The sequence below is a fragment of the Typopeltis vanoorti genome, chromosome 2 (assembly GCF_054136105.1).
Source record: "Typopeltis vanoorti isolate ZY-2024b chromosome 2, IOZ_Tvanoo_1.0, whole genome shotgun sequence".
Lineage (NCBI taxonomy): Eukaryota > Metazoa > Arthropoda > Arachnida > Uropygi > Thelyphonidae > Typopeltis > Typopeltis vanoorti.
In genome coordinates, this window is record NC_143550.1 from 12,066,582 (window position 1) to 12,085,362 (window position 18,781).

An 18,781-nucleotide genomic window follows, 5' to 3' on the forward strand; every position below is an offset into this window, starting at 1 on the left:
AATGTAACTTCTTTTCTACAGCACACTTTTTTAAGAGTTTCAGGTAATGTGATGGGTTAAAATATCCACAGTCTCTATGTAAAATAATCAAATACTAACAGTCATATAGCTAGAATTTGGTACGACTGTTTTTTCTAGGCTGGAGAAGATATACTACAGATAGAGTAACAAAATTGTCACTTTTCAGGTGAAATCTTCTTCACTAAAATTTCTGGCTATTAATTTAATAACCTATTCCTTTTGCTTCCAAGAGTTGACACAGTTTCTTGAAATATTTGAGGGTTTGCATCAACAAATAAGCCTTTTAATTCACTGAGTGGATTTTTAAAAAAAAGGCTCTGGTTAATTTGTGGCAAGAAATTTCACAAGAAACAAATAATTTAAGTAAGACCATATATATATATATGTGTGTGGTCTTACTTAAATTGCATAACACAACAGCAACACCCATTTCTTCATTTAAGTTTACACATTTTATTTGACTGAAATATTATTTACAATGTTGTCTTTTTTCTGATATTCAGAAATTAAATAAAGTGAAAAGTGCATTCTATTTTAGTTACTATTATTGAGCATTAGCAGTTATAGAGTATGATTTCCCACTCTTGTGCGAAACTTTTTCATTTCTGTGCTTGGGAAACTTTTTCATGTAGTAAAATTAATGGTTACATTTTTATTTTGTTTAAATCAATACATATAGTTTTGAGCATTATTATAAGCAAAGAACCTATTGTTATGTTTTGAAAAGTATTTAAAAGTACATGTTATGTTTTCATGTTTTGGGCATCCAATTTCATTTAATTCAAGAACTGGGTCTCCTTATTAACTCCATTAATGTTTTTCATTTTTCTCTTCCTTTGGCGAGCAATATTTGATTTGCATGTTGATTCTATTATCCAATTTCTTAGTTTGTCCAGAGATAGTGAACCAATTTCCGATTTCAACTGATGATTATATTTTATTAACCAAGAATTCTGTTTTTTAACTCTTTCAAATAATTATTTCCAAATACAAGATGATTTTGTCCATGCATATCTTACAATAATCCCATCAGAAAATTAAAATTTCTTTAGGAAATTAATTTGAAGTTTTATGCAAAAGAAATTGTACATTAATTATACCAACGATAACCGAAAATTCGTATTTTTCACGATGGTAGATTTTTCATAATCGTTTTATTTCATTCTTCTTACATTACTACATTTGGCACCACAAATAAATAGTTGTTTATTATTATTTCAGTGATTATTAGCTCTGATCTGATATTTTATGTTAACTTTCTGTTACAAATTTCAAACAATTAGAACTTTACACAAAGAAACTTTCAAAGCCTTTTGTGGCTCACCCATTATTTTTACATTACCAAACAGAAAACACCATGACACAAAACAGCAGCTGCAGTGGATGAACGATTACCTTCAATCCAAAGTCACTCAACTCGATTGCTTTTCCTTATGGTGCTGTTTACCCTTACCCTGCCCTACCCTGAGTGTTTCTTCAAAAATGAAACTTCTGCACATGACTCATAGACATGTTTTTGCATGCTGTTGATAAGCTGTTGATGTGTTTTCATCTTACTTTGTGTGGGAAAAGCCAAAATTTGTATTTGTGTTATCTGCAGAGTACATACGTTTTTCTATACCAAACTTTTTTCAAGAGTTTAAGTGATGTTTTTCAGTTAAAATATCTGCTGTCTCTCTGTAAAATCACTGCATTCTAACTGTTTGAGTTTTTGAGTATGCGAAAGAAATGTTTACAGATAACTCAAATACAGGGTGTTCGGGATAAATTTGACATATTTATAATTAATTATATTTTTCCGTAAGTTACATGTATTAACACACACTTCTCTTCATTTAAAAGTTTGGACCCTTCTTCATTCATATACAAGATGTCAGAAAGGATGGATAGCTGGAACCCACCTGAATCATGGAAGAGAATAACTTGTATCATGATGATTCGTGCCCGCCATCAAAATAAGGATATTACGACTGCTGCCCAATGCTCCCTGAATACAGTAAAAACAATCAGGCATGAACTAGAGACTTGCAATGGTGACTACGAGGATGTAGCAAGAAGAAAGATCCCTAGCAGACGATCTGATTGCGTTCGTACAGCAGAATTCCTCGCAAATCTGCAGGAACAGGTGTTGAAGAACCCTGGCATTGGAATTCGGGCTTTGTTTGTGGAGTTGCTAACTGTAGTCAAGCCCTGGATAACAAGGGTAGCCAATGGTAGGCCGTATGTATGGCAGCAGGATTCGGCCCCTTGCCACACCTCTGGGAAAAGTCAAAAATGGTTGTCTGAAAATTTCTACGACTTCACCAGTCCAAATGTTTGGCCTCCAAACTCCCCAGACCTTAACCCCATGGATTATTTGTATGGGGCGCAGTTGAAAAAGACACCAATCGCACTTCCAGTAATACAAAAGCCCAGTTAATGGATAAAATTAAAACAGTTTTTGCGGCCCTTCCCAGGGAGACTGTAGCATCAGCTTGTTCGAGGTTCCGAAGCAGAATTGAAGCTGTGATCGATGCTAATGGTGGTTATTTTGAGTAAATCTTGTTGATAGTATTGTAATTAACTCTGCCTGTAATGTTTTTTTGTCAATTCATTAAATTTAATAGATACAAAGAAGATTTTCTTTTTCCTTACGAAACTGTCAAATTTATCCCGAACACCCTGTAATGTCAATAGGTAGCATTAGACAATTTTCAAAAATAATTAATTACATGGATATCAGTTTTCACCAGTTCTTTTTTTTTCTGTTCCTGGGATTAATTTCATAGTAGTGATGTTTTTTCCATAATTAAACTGAATTGCATTAAGGTATAAAGTTATGGATTTAAATATCAAATTTATTCAGTTATTCTAATCAGAATAACTGAATAAAAACTTGACTATTGAAAAACTCAACAACACATATCTTTCTTCATTTAAGTTACAAATGCATATTTTGTTTTGCTGAAATTCTATTTACAAGTATATTAACAGTGAAAAATTCGAAAAACATGTAATTTGCCTAAAAACATTTCACAATATTTAGTTTACACTCAACATTTTCCAAAGAGTTCAATAAACAAAATTTTTGTTACTCGCTGTTTCTTGGTTACATTGCACCAAAATAGCTGGTCACACAAAAAAGTTTTGACATCATATACCATAGTAAGTACAGCTCCATATATTTGATATTGCATCAGTCTTGAAATGCCACCATGATTCATTAAGCTTCCTGTGTATTGTTTTTTCACCAGATATACACAAGACAGTTTGTGAAATATTCATAAATATCCCAAAATCAAGAATTTTTATAGAATTTAATAAAATCCTGATGGTCTAATTTTACCAGTGATGAATTTAGATGATTAGCGATATATTTCTCCATGATACAAATCGGTGGTAATTCAGTTTCCAAAAATAGTAAATGATTATCAATGTCGTACATTTTTGGGGAAAATCTCTCTGCTTCTTCACAACTAATAGAGAAAACTTTAGATACACCAGCTCCTGTATCATCGAGCATTAATTCCCCATTTTTGCATTTCAGAATATAGCAATCACTGAGGTCCATTTTATTGTCAACTCTTCTTTGCAAGTAGCCAAGAATATCTTACCACTTCCTGCATAACTTTTCCCAAGTGGTCCTGGATGAATACATCACAATATATGTATCTTCTAAACTAATGAAATGTTTCCATCATTTAAGAGCTATGTGAAGAGCTTTGTCTCGTACTATTTTCCTGAAGAAAGAAAATTTCAGACTTTTGTGGTTCACTCATTATTTTACTTTAGTGGACACAAAACACCACAACACAATACAATAGGTGCACTGGATGAACGAATTGCAGTAACTGAAAAGGCACTTGACTCAATTGTTTTTCCTTATAGTACTGTTTACCTAACCCTTATCCTCACTGTTCCTTCCAAAATGAAACTGAAAAAAACGCAGGGTTTTTTTGCTCCAAAATTATCAGTATCATTTGGAAGTGACATCAATAAAAGATATACAGAAACAGTGAGATCACTCATCTCCCCTTGGATTAACTGACATCTTCTGGTGGAGAGGGATGGTGGTGGGGGAGGTGTAGTGTGGGAGGTTCCTTGCAGGGAAGACCACTGTCAACCTCTCGACTACCCTTTCACCTCCACCACATAATTCTATTGTTTTTTCATCCCAACAATTTCAGCATCTGCAAATGGCAAGATTGTTCATCTCATTGGTTATCAGTTTGAGGGGACATCACTAAAAGATATCCACAAGTGGCTAGCTTGCTCATCTCCCTTTGGATGAATTTGAGCCACAGAGATAAAGTTTGCTTCATGATGTCACAAAGTAAGATAAACTCATATCAACATCAAATCCACAAGCATGCGAAAACATGTCTGTGAGTCATCTGCACGAAAGTTTCATTTTGGAAGGAACAGTCAGGGTAAGGGTCAGGTAAACAGTACTATAAGGAAAACAATTCGAGTCAAGTGCCTTTTCAGTCAATGCAATTCATTCATCCAGTGCAGCCATCATATTGTGTTACTTAAATTATTTTTTTCTTGTGAAATTTCTTGCCACAGAATAACCACAGACTTTTTTTAAAATCCACTCAGTGAATTAAAAGGCTTATTTTTGATGCAAGCCCTCAAATATTTCAAGAAACTGTGTCAACTCTTGGAAGCAAAAGGAATAGGTTATTAAATTAATAGCCATAATTTTAGTGGAGAAGATTTCACCTGAAAATTGACAATTTTGTTACTATATATACTATATATATATAAATACCTTCACTAGACTGCAAAAAAAAGTCGTACCAAATTCTAGCTATATGACTGTTAGTATTTGATTATTTTACATAGCGACTGTGGATATTTTAACCCATTATATTACCAAACTCTTGAAAAAAGCTTGGTTTAGAAAAGAACATACATTTTTATTTTATTTTCAAACATTTGTACATGATAAAAGTTTAAAAACATATGACTAGCAGGCGAAACTTTTATTTTTCAAAACTTGTCAATGCATACTATTCCATTAGGAGAACCAGGAAAAAAGGACAGATGTGGTAACTAATAATGTAATTGTGTCTTTTGAAATGAATAATTTTTTTTTTTTTTCGTGTGAAATTCTTGCCACAAACTAATCAGAGACTTTTTTAAAATCCACTCAATGAATTAAAAGTCTTATTTCTTCATGCAAGCTCTCAAATATTTCACAATATTCTGTCAACTCTTGGAAGCAAAAGAAATCAGGTATTACTTAATAGTCAGAATTATTAGTGGGGATTTCACCTGAAAATTGACAATTTTGTAACTGCATCTGTAGAGAAAAAACAGTCATGTTTAAAGTAAGACTGTAGATATTTTAACTCATCACGTTACCAATCTCTTAAAAAAAAGCTTGGTGTAGAAAAGAAGAAAAAACTGGGGAAACTGATATGCTATGCTTAATTATTTTAGAAAATTGTCTAATGCTACCTATTAACAATGTTTCAGTTATTTGTTAACATTTCGTTCACATACTCAAACCCAAAAGTGATAATCTCTAATAGAATGTTGGTGTCATAAAAACACTGGAGTACCATGCAAAACATCAAAAGGGAGGATATGAGTCAATAAAACACAACATTTTGAAACTTTATAGCAACATGGAAATTAAACTAATTACGAAGTATACTATAGAACTAATATTCATTTGAAATATAAGAAAACACTAATGAAGAGGTCCAACCCAAATACACGATTTCTCATCTAGGTACAACAATATAGCAACTGGTAATGAGACACGTCTTTAAGAGAAGATAAATGTCACACACACACACACAATTTATTTATTTATTTATTTATTTGCTCAGGTATTCTGTTAGAATATGTAGTTAATTGAATTTTAAAAGTAAAATAGAGAAAAATAACCAATCAAGTTGAAAAATATATATAGAGAGAGATAGAGAGAGCCATATCAAAAACTCTGCATCGCGAGATGCAAAGTTACCAGTCACTGGAGGATATTTCTACAGGAAGTAACACATAGGGTCAGCAAAATGGTGCTTATACTTCATCTCTATGATGTCATTTTGGACAGAACCATGGGGAAACATAGTATGAAACAAAATGCGAAAGAACTTAACAAAACATGCAGTAACTATGAGGAAAAAAGAATCAACTGTGTTTTCAGAGCTTGTGTTTGTGTTTAGGATGTGAATATATGGTTAAAATCAACAATTTGGGATATCTATATAATTACCTGTAAGTAATTTAAATTAGAATTAGAATTTCTAGACTACATACAAAAGTAGTAATCTATATGGGTTTATGTCTCACATAAATAGGCTGTGTTGCTAGCAACTTTTCATGGTTTCATGTGCCAAATTTGTATGTTTCTGTAAAGCTTTGATACATCTAAAACTAATTACTGTATTACGATTATAGTAATCTGTTAACTTTTACAATGGGAAGCAGTAAAATCACACATGTCAAATCAGAGAAATGTTACAAAAATAAAAACACCACATGAAGTGGTGATGTCTGTAAATTCCTATTTCTGCATATTACATTGTAAATAATATCTGCAAAAAAAAAGTAAACTCAAATGAACCAATGGTGTCATTGATGTGTTATGCATATTTAATTAAGATCACTTTTGAAATCACAGTTAATTCACACACAATTTATTTATTTATTAATTGAACTTTAGATCTTGAATTTTAGACACATCAAAATATTCGAATGAGTTATGAATAAAATATGAATTAGAATGAGAATATAGAATAAAATATGGATGAGTTATGATAAAAAGTGTGTTTTGAGGGAACACCAGAATATAATTAATTATGTGTGTGTGTGTGTGTGTGTGTGTGTGTGTGTGTGTTACCCTGGCAAATTACAAGATATTTTATCTCAAAACATCGCCCACAATTCCATAGAGGGCGATGTTTTGAGATAAAATATCCACATGATGTCAGAGAGACATATGTATCCGAGAAATTTCCAAACACATAACGTCACAATTCCTTATCTCAAAAAAATCCACCCACTATGCTATATATGAGCCAAACACACCCCATGTGATGTTCCTGACAGAAGGGGGGGCCCCAACAAAATTCCAAACATTCCAAACTCTAACTTATCACTATCCATCACCCACATGGCCATACGCAAACTATTTTCTTACTTACAATTCATAACAACACACATCCATGACATAGACGTTGCTTTCCCCATTCACCCTACCCTTATTTTGTTCAGAGTGTCCCACCAATCACAACACGAATTGTTATCCACTAATATATCTTCCTTTTCCATTCAAAACAATAAGGTTCACTTATTTACATCTAACAAATTACGTCACTTATTTACATCTAACAAATTACGTCACTTATCTTCTCTGAAAACAACACACATCCATGACACTTACGTCACTTCCCCCATACACCCTATCCCTGTTTAGTTTCAAGTGTCCCACCAACCCTATCCCTGTTTAGTTTCAAGTGTCCCACCAATCATGACATGAATCCTTATCCACAAATATATCTTCCTTTTCCATTCAAATCAACAACATCACTTATTTACAACTAACAAATGATGTCACTTATCTACATCTGATAACAACACACATCCACAGCACGATTCCTTATCTTGATCTTGAACTTGTTCAAAGTGCCCCACCAATCATAACATGAATCCTTATCTCTAACAATCACTCACAATTCCATACAATAACAAAACAAACAACATGACATCACACACACAGATGTTCCCAGAAAAATTTCAAACAGTCCAAACTCATGACGTCATACACACAATGACGTTATCATCTGAACAACCAATCACTTCACGATTTCTTATTTTTCTTGATCTTGATTATGTCACTATTGGCTGGTATACTACTAATGCCACAAAAAAGGAAACCCTACATTTCCAGAATATTCAGATACTTCTCCGAGTTCAATTGGGTTAAGCACTCTGGTAAGGGATGTTCACTGGGCATCTGGCACACCCACATCAGTCCATTTGCTCAGTAGAGGATGTATCTTGATTCGTCACTCCATAACATGGCTTTCTAAGCTTCTACATCCCATTGTACACGTGATTTGCATTACCAAAGACGACGTTGCATGCTGGTTCGAGTAATGTGAGGCTTGCATAATGCAGTACTACCATGAAACCACTGTATTCAGCTCAATTCTGAATATTTTTTGCAGCTCGTGTTCAGCCGATGCCCTGAACTCCAGTTCATGATGCACCTAAGTAGTATTGGAGTCACTTTAAATCAGATCAAGATGCAGATAAGATAAGAATGCATGACGTCATTGGCTGATTAGATCAGTAACATCGTTGAGTGATTATATAAGTCACGTCATGCATATGGAATCCACAGAACTTCCCTGGGGGACAAATCTCCGTGTTACATGATGTTGTATCTTTTGTTGAAATATGAAATTGTGGGTAATTTTTTGCATATGGAATTCTGGGTGATGTTTTGAGATAAGATAAGGATAGATGGCTTCATTGAGCTGATGATGGTTAGAGTATGGAATCCTTGGAATTTTCCTGGGGACCCCATCTGTCACTGACATCACGTTGTGTCTTTGGTTCGAGTGTGGAATTCTGGGTAATGGTTCATGTATGAAATTGTGGGTCATGGTTAGAGATAAGGACCACATCTCTCTGTGATGTCAGGTTGTGTCTTTTCGTTCTAGTATGGAATTCTGGGTAATTGTTTGCATATGGAATTCTGGGTCATGGTTAGAGTATCGAATCCTTGGAATTTACCTGGGTGACTCATTTGTCAATGATGTAATGTTGTGTCTTTAGTTCGAGTGTGGAATTGTGGGTAAAGGTTAGAGTATGGAATCCTGGGTAATGGTTAGAGTATGGAATTATGACAAGATTGAGATGTTGATAAGATAAGAATTTGATAAGTGACATCACGTTGTGTCTTTGGTTCTAGTATGGAATTGTGGGTAATGGTCGGAGCATGGGATTCTGGGATGTGAGGTATTTGTCAGTGATGTGAGATGAGCTTTTTATCACTTGTGGCATTATAGGTAATGATTAGAGATAGGAATTCTTGGAGAATATTTGTTCAAACATGAGGTCTTTGGCTCGATTGTAGAACTATGGGCAAATATTTGTCAATAGGTACCAGTAGACATTTTCTAAAATAATGAACTACTGGATATCAGTGGAGTCCCCCACCCCCAAACACACATATACACACTTTTTCTTTCTTTCATTTTTTGTCAATAGGTAATAGTCAAACATTTTCTAAAATAATTAAGTACTAAAATAATTAAGGAGGGGAACGCCACTGGATATCAGTGGCGTTCCCCTCACCCCCTCAAACACACACACACACAGACTTTTTTTTCTTTCATGTTCACATTTTCTAAAATAATTAATTACTGGAATCTCAGTTTTACTGCTTCGATTTCATGTTTAAGATCTTTAAAAGTTCATTACTTTTCTAATTAAATGTTAACTTTATTACAAATTCTAAGCAGAATAAATATTCTTACTTACATATGGAGAACACGTCAACAACACAAAATCTTGTTCATTTAAGTTTACAAATACACATTTATTTGACTGAAATGAAGATTACAGGGGAAAAACAACTTCAGTCCAATTTTTGTGAATTCAACATAATTGCCATTTGTTTTTTTTTAATTGTTAAGTATTATTTAAATTAATTATGCTTAATATACATGAATGTACCATATCTATTATTTTTTTATTTTGTTATGCTATGTTTACTTGCATTTTGACAACAAGGAAAATTTAATTACGTTTGTTTCGGAAGTCAATATCGTGGACTGAATTTGTTTTTCCCCTGCACCCTTCAAATATTACTTACAAGCATATTCACAATGAAAAATTCAAACATGTAATTACCTAGAAGTATTTCACAAGATTTGTCTCTCTTGCTATTTTCCTGAAGAAAGAAAAATTTCAGAGGGTTTTGGGTTCGCTCTTTTTTTTTTACTTTACGAGATACACGAAACAGTACAGCACAACACAACACATACACACACACACACACACACAAGACGATCTGCAGCCTGAAAGAACGAATTGTAGTAAATAAACTGAAAATGCACTCAATTCTTGTTCCTTATATGTTTCTGTCTGTTTTCTTCATATTGTAACATTTGCACTGAGGCTAATGGGAATGTCTTCCCATAGTTGTGGATATGGCCTAGAAGCAACATTCTCTACACAGTGATGTCATCTGAGCACATTTCATTCATTATGCATTTTTTTTAACGAATACATGTCTAGCAACATGAGCATGTACATGCTCTATTTTCCCATATTGGGCAACCAGTCTCTTTAAATCAAGTACAGATCTGCCTATTAATTGTGATAATGTTTCTGATTTTTCTCTAATTTTGGAGAGCAATAATTGATATTTGCATGTTGATTGTATTATCCAATTTCTTAGCTGGTGCAGAGAAAGAGAACCAATTTCCTATTTCAGTTGATTATTATATTTAATTACCCAAGAATTCTGCTATTTAACTTTTTCAGGTAATTCCTTCCACCTAGATGGTGATTTTGCCATGACCTGTCTTACAATAATTCCATCAGAAATATAAATTTCTTTAGGAAATAAAGTTAAATCTTTATCATAAACAAATTGAGCATCTATAATCAGTGGCGGCTTGGGGCTTGAAATCATGCTGCAACTTTCGAAATATACATCTATCTATCTATCTATCTATCTATCTATCTATCTATCTATCTATCTATCTATCTATCTATCTATCTATCTATCTATCTATCTATCCCAATGGCTTTAACAGGCCTTTAAGGCCCACAACCTTCCAAGCATGCTTGGATTTCGTAACCGAAATACGAGGATAGAATGGTCACTCCTATGCCTCAAGGTATTCTTGGCTGTGTCCCTGTGTGTTCACGGGGCCGGTTTGCCTGCTTACGGGATGAAAAACACCAGATAAACTGCCGGAAAAAACCCTACTGTCCACGCCCAAGACCGGCTAAATCGGCTTTCGAAATATACAGGGTGGCCATAAATTAACTTTCACTCTTTGGGAGTATCTGTAGCTAAAACTGATACACGGAATGAGACCACATTTTATATTGAAACGTTCAAAGGCATGGGGAGATGAATTCCATGAAAAAAAGATTTAGTACCAATATTCACTATAGGAGAAATTTTGGAGCTGACAGAGCATAGAGCAGTCAAATATTTGCAGTACACCCAGGTAAAAAGGATTCTGCAAATTTTACTGTGCGTACGTGAGGGCAGCGCCACCAATTCCACTTAAAAAAGGATTTGTACCTTCAGGCAGTTATTCAAATGACTGACAAATTGTGCTCAATATGTGTCCTACCTTTCCCTCAGTGTGCTTTACATGTTAAATTGTTTTACCTTAAAGAGTGCAATGCCTTAGCGGCCCTAAGGGAAATTAGAAGACTTCATAACCTGTGTAAAGGTCTTATGTCACTCTAGCACTGAGAGCTGTGATTAAGAATTAAGAAGTTTAAAGAAACTGGATCACTAGCAGTTAGACCTAGCAGAGGACGGAAAGCAGTTCAAGAAGAGACAGTAACAGACATTGATAATGCAGTTCTCGATGACACAGGAATCAATACTGGTCCAAACGCTCATGCCATAGCTCGAAAACTTGATATGGCTTATGGTAGAGTCTGGAAAATCTTATGGAAAATGCTTTATTTCTATCCTTATAAGTTCAGTAATGTGCAAGCACTAACTACCGCAGATTATGATTACCACATGACCTTCACGCTAACGTTTCTTGCCCGAATGGGTCGACAATGACTGGCCTTGAAGAATATTATGGGTGATTTTTTTTTTTTTTTTTTTTTTTAAATAACGAAACCTGTGGTGCGTTCATAATTAGAAGAAACAACACACGTATAAACCACAGTGAAAATTATTTAATTCTAAATATTTCATCCTAAGTATCTTAGGACATCATCAGTACAGTATTTAAAACAAAAATTAGGAATAACATACAGTTAGGGCGCATGATTACAATAGAATCTCATGAAAACGTGCATAACGTGCTAAAGTAGTATTAAAAAAAAAAAAAAAAAAAATCGTTAATTATTTAACACAGTTTTGTATGATAATTTCCCATACTTTAGGAATAGTAAGAACGTCGTTGCCGTTTAGGTTTGGTCTGTGTAGTAGGACTACAGAACTTTCTTTGTATAAACGTTCATGTTTAAATAAAGATCTATGTAAAAGTTTAGCCTTTTCCCAATGGATCCTATGGTTTGGATTTTCAATTCCGTGTTGAGAGAGGCCAGATTAAGACCACATTCGTCTTCTTATACCGCAGAAATCTGGGCTCTCTCAACACGGAATTGAAAATCCAAACCATAGGATCCATTGGGAAAAGGCTAAACTTTTACATAGATCTTTATTTAAACATGAACGTTTATACAAAGAAAGTTCTGTAGCCCTACTACACAGACCAAACCTAAACCGAAAAGTTTAGGTTTGGTCTGTGTAGTAGCCAAAAGCTTAGAAAACCAAAAGTTTAGCCTTTCCCAATGGATCCTATGGTTTGGATTTTCAATTCCGTGTTGAGAGAGGCCAGATTTCTGCGGTATAAGAAGACGAATGTGGTCTTAATCTGGCCTCTCTCAACACGGAATTGAAAATCCAAACCATAGGATCCATTGGGAAAAGGCTAAACTTTTACATAGATCTTTATTTAAACATGAACGTTTATACAAAGAAAGTTCTGTAGCCCTACTACACAGACCAAACCTAAACCGCAACGACATTCTTACTATTCCTAAAGTATGGGAAATTATCATACAAAACTGTGTTAAATAATTAACGTGTTTTTTTTTTTTTTTTTGTACTACTTTAGCACGTTATGCACGTTTTCATGAGATTCTATTGTAATCATGCGCCCTAACTGTATGTTATTCCTAATTTTTGTTTAAATACTGTACTGGTGATGTCCTAAGATACTTAGGATGAAATATTTACAATTAAATAATTTTCACTGTGGTTTATACGTGTGTTTCTTCTAATTATGGGTGATGAGGCTCATTTTTATCTGAATGGGTCGGTCAACACTCACAACTGCAGAATTTGGGCTGCTGAACATTCCCAAGTGATCCAGAAAGTACCACTGCATTCTCCAAAAGTAACTGTGTGGTGGGATTTCATAATAGGACCATACTTTTTTTAGAGCGTATTACCCCCTCAGGTCTTATAACCTGCTCCATTACTGGAGAGATTTATCGACGAATGCTAGAAAATTTTGTCATTCCTGCATTGCAGCAAGAACAATGTTTGGACTCCATAATTTTTATGAAGGATGGAGCATGGCTACACATTGAACGTTCAGTAATGAGAGGGTTATCAGTCAGTTCTTTCCGACGGTATGGCCACCTCGATCCCCGGACATCACTCCATGGCTGTGGGGGTATTTGAAATCCGTTGTGTATGTTGGTAGCGTTCTCAACGTGCATGTCTTGAAAGAGAACATAAAATAGGTTGTTATGAATATCCAATCTGACTCCTTATGCTCAGCTGCAGAGCATGTCGCAACCGGGTGCAATTGTTGTACACAATAAAGGTCAGCACATTGAAAATCGTGTATGTAGTCCAGGGGACCCTGATTCTGATGAATAAAAGATTATTTCCTGCGAGTTCAATCACTACGTTAATTTCTGTCTCTCGCAAGTTGTTGTTTTAGTTTAATTATTATCATTATAACGTGCCACATATCCAGCTGGAATGAGTGACGCGGCTGTCGCTTACAATCCGTTGTGTATGTTGGTAGCGTTCTCAACGTGCATGTCTTGAAAGAGAACATAAAATAGGTTGTTATGAATATCCAATCTGACTCCTTATGCTCAGCTGCAGAGCATGTCGCAACCGGGTGCAATTGTTGTACACAATAAAGGTCAGCACATTGAAAATCGTGTATGTAGTCCAGGGGACCCTGATTCTGATGAATAAAAGATTATTTCCTGCGAGTTCAATCACTACGTTAATTTCTGTCTCTCGCAAGTTGTTGTTTTAGTTTAATTATTATCATTATAACGTGCCACATATCCAGCTGGAATGAGTGACGCGGCTGTCGCTTACAGCGTCGAAATGTTATTATTCCATTTTATCAACTTTAATGTAATTATCCGCTTGTTTTCCGCTCCGCCAGCGCCAAAATATCCACTATCAGCTATTATTTGTATTGTTCATTTTTTTTTTCACGGAAGTCATTTCCTCATGCCTTCAAAAGTCTCAATATAAAATTTGCTCTCAATCCGTTTATTGGTTTTAGCTACAGATGCCTCCACAGATGGGAAGTTTTTTATGGCCACACTGTACATACACACTGTAAGTACAGTGTATACGTGTTTGTATAAAATATCAAATTTGCAAAAATTTATAAAAAAATTAAACATGAAAAAATATTGTTTATTAGCGATAAACTTTGGTATAATTCAAAATTACTGAAAAATAAAATATATTCTTCTTGTTTTGTTTTATGAAAAAATATTGTTTATTATCGATAAAATTATACAGTTTAGTATAATTCAAAATTACTTTAAAATTAAATCTATTCTTATAATTGCAATTAAATGAATGGATTTACAATTTTTGGTCATTACAATTAAATCCTTTAATTGTAATGTCCAAATATTTAAAGAGACGGAGTAAACACGATGAGCACTATGAACACTACTACTTTTGCAAACTGCATATAAACAACAGTGGAACTGCGCGACAGACAGAGCCTCATTACACTAATTATTATTATTATTATTATTATTATTAGACACCTCTAGGAGTCCAAAGACTCCTAGAGGTGTTTAATAATAATATTGGAGAGTGTGTCAACAGAATCGAACGATTTGATCCCTTCGAACTACTAACCGCGCTCAAAGTTGCTTAACTTTTGGCGTGAACCATTAGTAGCAGAGGCTCTAATAATCGACCAACCTTTGCTGGCAATAGCTCAATATCCCACAATGATGTGTACATGCTTGCGAGCGTAGCAATATGACACTGTGGTAAACACAGTGCTGCTAGCGTCTTTCACTCTCCTGAGTGCTACAAGATGGATTTTTATTATTTTTATACAAAAAAAGAGAACTGTATAGGATTGTTGATGATAAAATTAAATATTAGAAGCCAATATAAATCAATTAATAAATATATTTATTAATTTATTTAATAAGCTGCCTATGCTCATGCATAGGCAATTCTGCAGTGCCTATGCACGAGCCGCCCCTGTCTATAAACAAGTCATATCTGAAATTTTATTCCCCCCCCCCCTCTGTAGACATATCGATTCCTTTTTTCTTCATCCTTATTACGTTACTTCTTTTACCAACACAAACAAATTGTTATTTATTATTATTATTATTATTATTATTATTTCAACTCAATATTAGCTCTGTAGTATACTTTGTTAATATTTCTGTTACAAAGTTCAAAACATTTAGAAATTTAGACTATAGTTTTATCAAATGTGAGTGTAAAAGTAAATGGTGTGTAATCATGTCCTCATATCCTCCCTTTTGATGTTTATGTCATTCTTCTGTGCCTTACAGTAGGGTATATACCAATTTTGTTACCATAATTAAACAGAATTGCATTATTCCAAAATAATTAATGACTAGATATCAGTTTTCCCCACTGTTTTTTTTCCTTTTGTTCCCTGCATTAATTTGACAGTAGTGATAACACATGGCAGTACAATTTGGTGATTTTAATGTGTGTAATATTTCATATCTACATCTGATAAGAACAGACAGGGATGTCAGTGACATTCCATCCCCACTCCTTTACCCTCACTCCTCTTTGGTTCTTAGTGCCAGAATTGTATTAAGGGATAAAATTATGAATTGTTATATCAACTTCTAAGCTGAATAACTAAGTAAAAATCTTATGCATAATTAAGCAGAAATTTATGTTTCTAATAAACGTTTTACATATATAACTCACCAATATTTTGATCTGTGTTACAGATTCTTTTGCACAAAATATACACAAAACGTCTTCCTACAGATGTCCTTTTACAGATCTTAAAAGTTTATTACTTTTTCATAATTAAATGTTAACTTTTTACCATAAATATACACAATTGCATTAAGGTATAAAATTATGGATTTAAATATCAACTTCTTAACAGAATTCCACACTGGAACCAAAGACTCAACTTGACGTCAGAGACGAATGGTTCACCAGGGAAATGCCAAGGTTTGCATACTCTAACCATCATGAGCTCAGTGACCCCACTTATCCTTATTTTATCTCAAACCATCCCCCAGAATTCCATACATGAACAGTTACCCAGAAGTCCATACTCAAACCAAAAGACACAACGTGGCGTCACAGAGAGATGTGTCCTCCAGGGAAATTCCAAGGATTCCATACGCATGACTTCACTTATCTAATCACTCAATGTCATCACTGTTCTAATCAACCAATGATGTCACGTTTCAATGTCTTACTACATCTTGATCTGGTTTAAAGTTACCCCCATGCTACTCACCTAGCACATAGTGGTGTACATTGACTTCTTTCCAAGTAGTGTATTTATTGAAATTTAATTAAACACATTTTATTAAAAGAAAGTTGATTTTTTATTAACATCTATCCAACGATTTCAGTTTCATTTGAAATGGACTGCTTAGCAGCAAATGTAGATAAAATTGTTCGATAATATGCAGAAAGTGTATTATAAATGGTAGGCCTGTGTAGCTCAGTAGATAGAGCCTGTGTAGCTCAGTAGAAGTGGCGTTTGCACTCTACAGCGCTTGACCGCACGAAGAAAGGGTTTGGTGGTTCAAATTTAGTCGCCGACTAGAGGAAATTTTTCTAAGCCTTTTTTCGACCAGTTCCCGAGTTAGTCGATCTCTGGCACGGGCAAGCGGGTTTTTCCTCCCGGAAACTCGGGTTTTTCGTCCCGTAAACTCAAGAAAATCGACCGCAGAACCCACATTATTTTCAGACATTAAATATATTGTGTTAAGGTTAGGGACCACGAGATGGCGGCACATTTGAGCCGTCTCTCTTCACTGTGTACCGCTTAATTAGTGATAGTCTTGGGCCATCTATCTCCGATTGGTACCAGTGGAGATTGAACTGCCCACTCAGTCTCCAAAAGTTAGATAGGGCTAAATGGCCTCGCCTACTCCCGTATACGGGAATAAAAAAGGCGTTAGCTGATTTTTTTTTTTAAATGGTAGGCTACAAGCCAGCACACCCTGCTTGGATATACTCTAAAAAAGAATATATGAGAAGAAACCTGAGTTTATAGTTTAGAAGTAATTTTAAGCATTTCCACTAATGACAGATTATTGTAAATTTCAATTTTAATGAGCAATCATTCATTTTTTTTTTTAATATTTAAACATTCCCACAATAAATATTACTGAATGTTCGCTATTTTTTTTATTCTTTGCAGTGACATACTACCGAAAATGCCATGCGTGCGGGAATATGTTGCTAAGTCATGTGGGGAGGAAGTGGCAGACACTGCAGTCGAAATCGTACATACAATCTATTTTGGCTTCATACTGATGTGCCCCGAAGTACAGTCCAAATGTGTGGATCATTTCAAGTGATACTTACGCATTAAAGCCAAAAATTTAATCCGAGGGAAATAAGAAGAATTTGTTGCAAATCGTAGATCAATAAAAGCATGTTCAAATGAGTTGTCGTTTTTGTTCCTGTCTAAAGAAAGTAATCTAAATAACATGAATCCAGATACGGTGCGGGAATGTAAGTGCTGAACTGGTAACTGGACGAACACATTCTCTGAATCGGAAATTTTGATTTTGATTTTCTTTCGTAGTAAATATTGGAACGACTCTTCTAAGGATTATTTTAAATTTATACGAAAGAAATAGTCTGGCCCTTAAATATACCATATGGTCATATGGTAAAAAATTAGCAACATTTAGTACAAAAAGGGCTCTATTATTTTTAGTTATTTATATCGGTTTTATATCATTTCATTTTCCATTCATGACCGATATTTTATTCATATGGCGATTCGTTCTTTCTTGTACTATATACAGGGTGTTCGGGATAAATTTGACATATTTATAATTAATTATATTTTTCCGTAAGTTACATGTATTAACACACACTTCTCTTCATTTAAAAGTTTGGACCCTTCTTCATTCATATACAAGATGTCAGAAAGGATGGATAGCTGGAACCCACCTGAATCATGGAAGAGAATAACTTGTATCATGATGATTCGTGCCCGCCATCAAAATAAGGATATTACGACTGCTGCCCAATGCTCCCTGAATACAGTAAAAACAATCAGGCATGAACTAGAGACTTGCAATGGTGACTACGAGGATGTAGCAAGAAGAAAGATCCCTAGCAGACGATCTGATTGCGTTCGTACAGCAGAATTCCTCGCAAATCTGCAGGAACAGGTGTTGAAGAACCCTGGCATTGGAATTCGGGCTTTGTTCGTGGAGTTGCTAACTGTAGTCAAGCCCTGGATAACAAGGGTAGCCAATGGTAGGCCGTATGTATGGCAGCAGGATTCGGCCCCTTGCCACACCTCTGGGAAAAGTCAAAAATGGTTGTCTGAAAATTTCTACGACTTCACCAGTCCAAATGTTTGGCCTCCAAACTCCCCAGACCTTAACCCCATGGATTATTTTGTATGGGGCGCAGTTGAAAAAGACACCAATCGCACTTCCAGTAATACAAAAGCCCAGTTAATGGATAAAATTAAAACAGTTTTTGCGGCCCTTCCCAGGGAGACTGTAGCATCAGCTTGTTCGAGGTTCCGAAGCAGAA

The 18,781-nt window shown here is 34.8% G+C and overlaps 1 protein-coding gene across 1 annotated transcript in view; it reads left to right on the plus strand.

The window, feature by feature from the left end:
- LOC150108819 (uncharacterized) overlaps positions 1-17,669 on the plus strand; it is a 64,695-nt gene extending 47,026 nt beyond the window's left edge. Inside the window, exon 5 of the mRNA XM_090403493.1 lies at positions 17,421-17,669. Coding sequence (XP_090259619.1) covers positions 17,421-17,580 — 160 coding nt within the window. The 3' untranslated portion in view covers positions 17,581-17,669. The remainder of the gene's footprint in view (positions 1-17,420) is intronic.
- Positions 17,670-18,781: the final 1,112 nt, after the last annotated feature.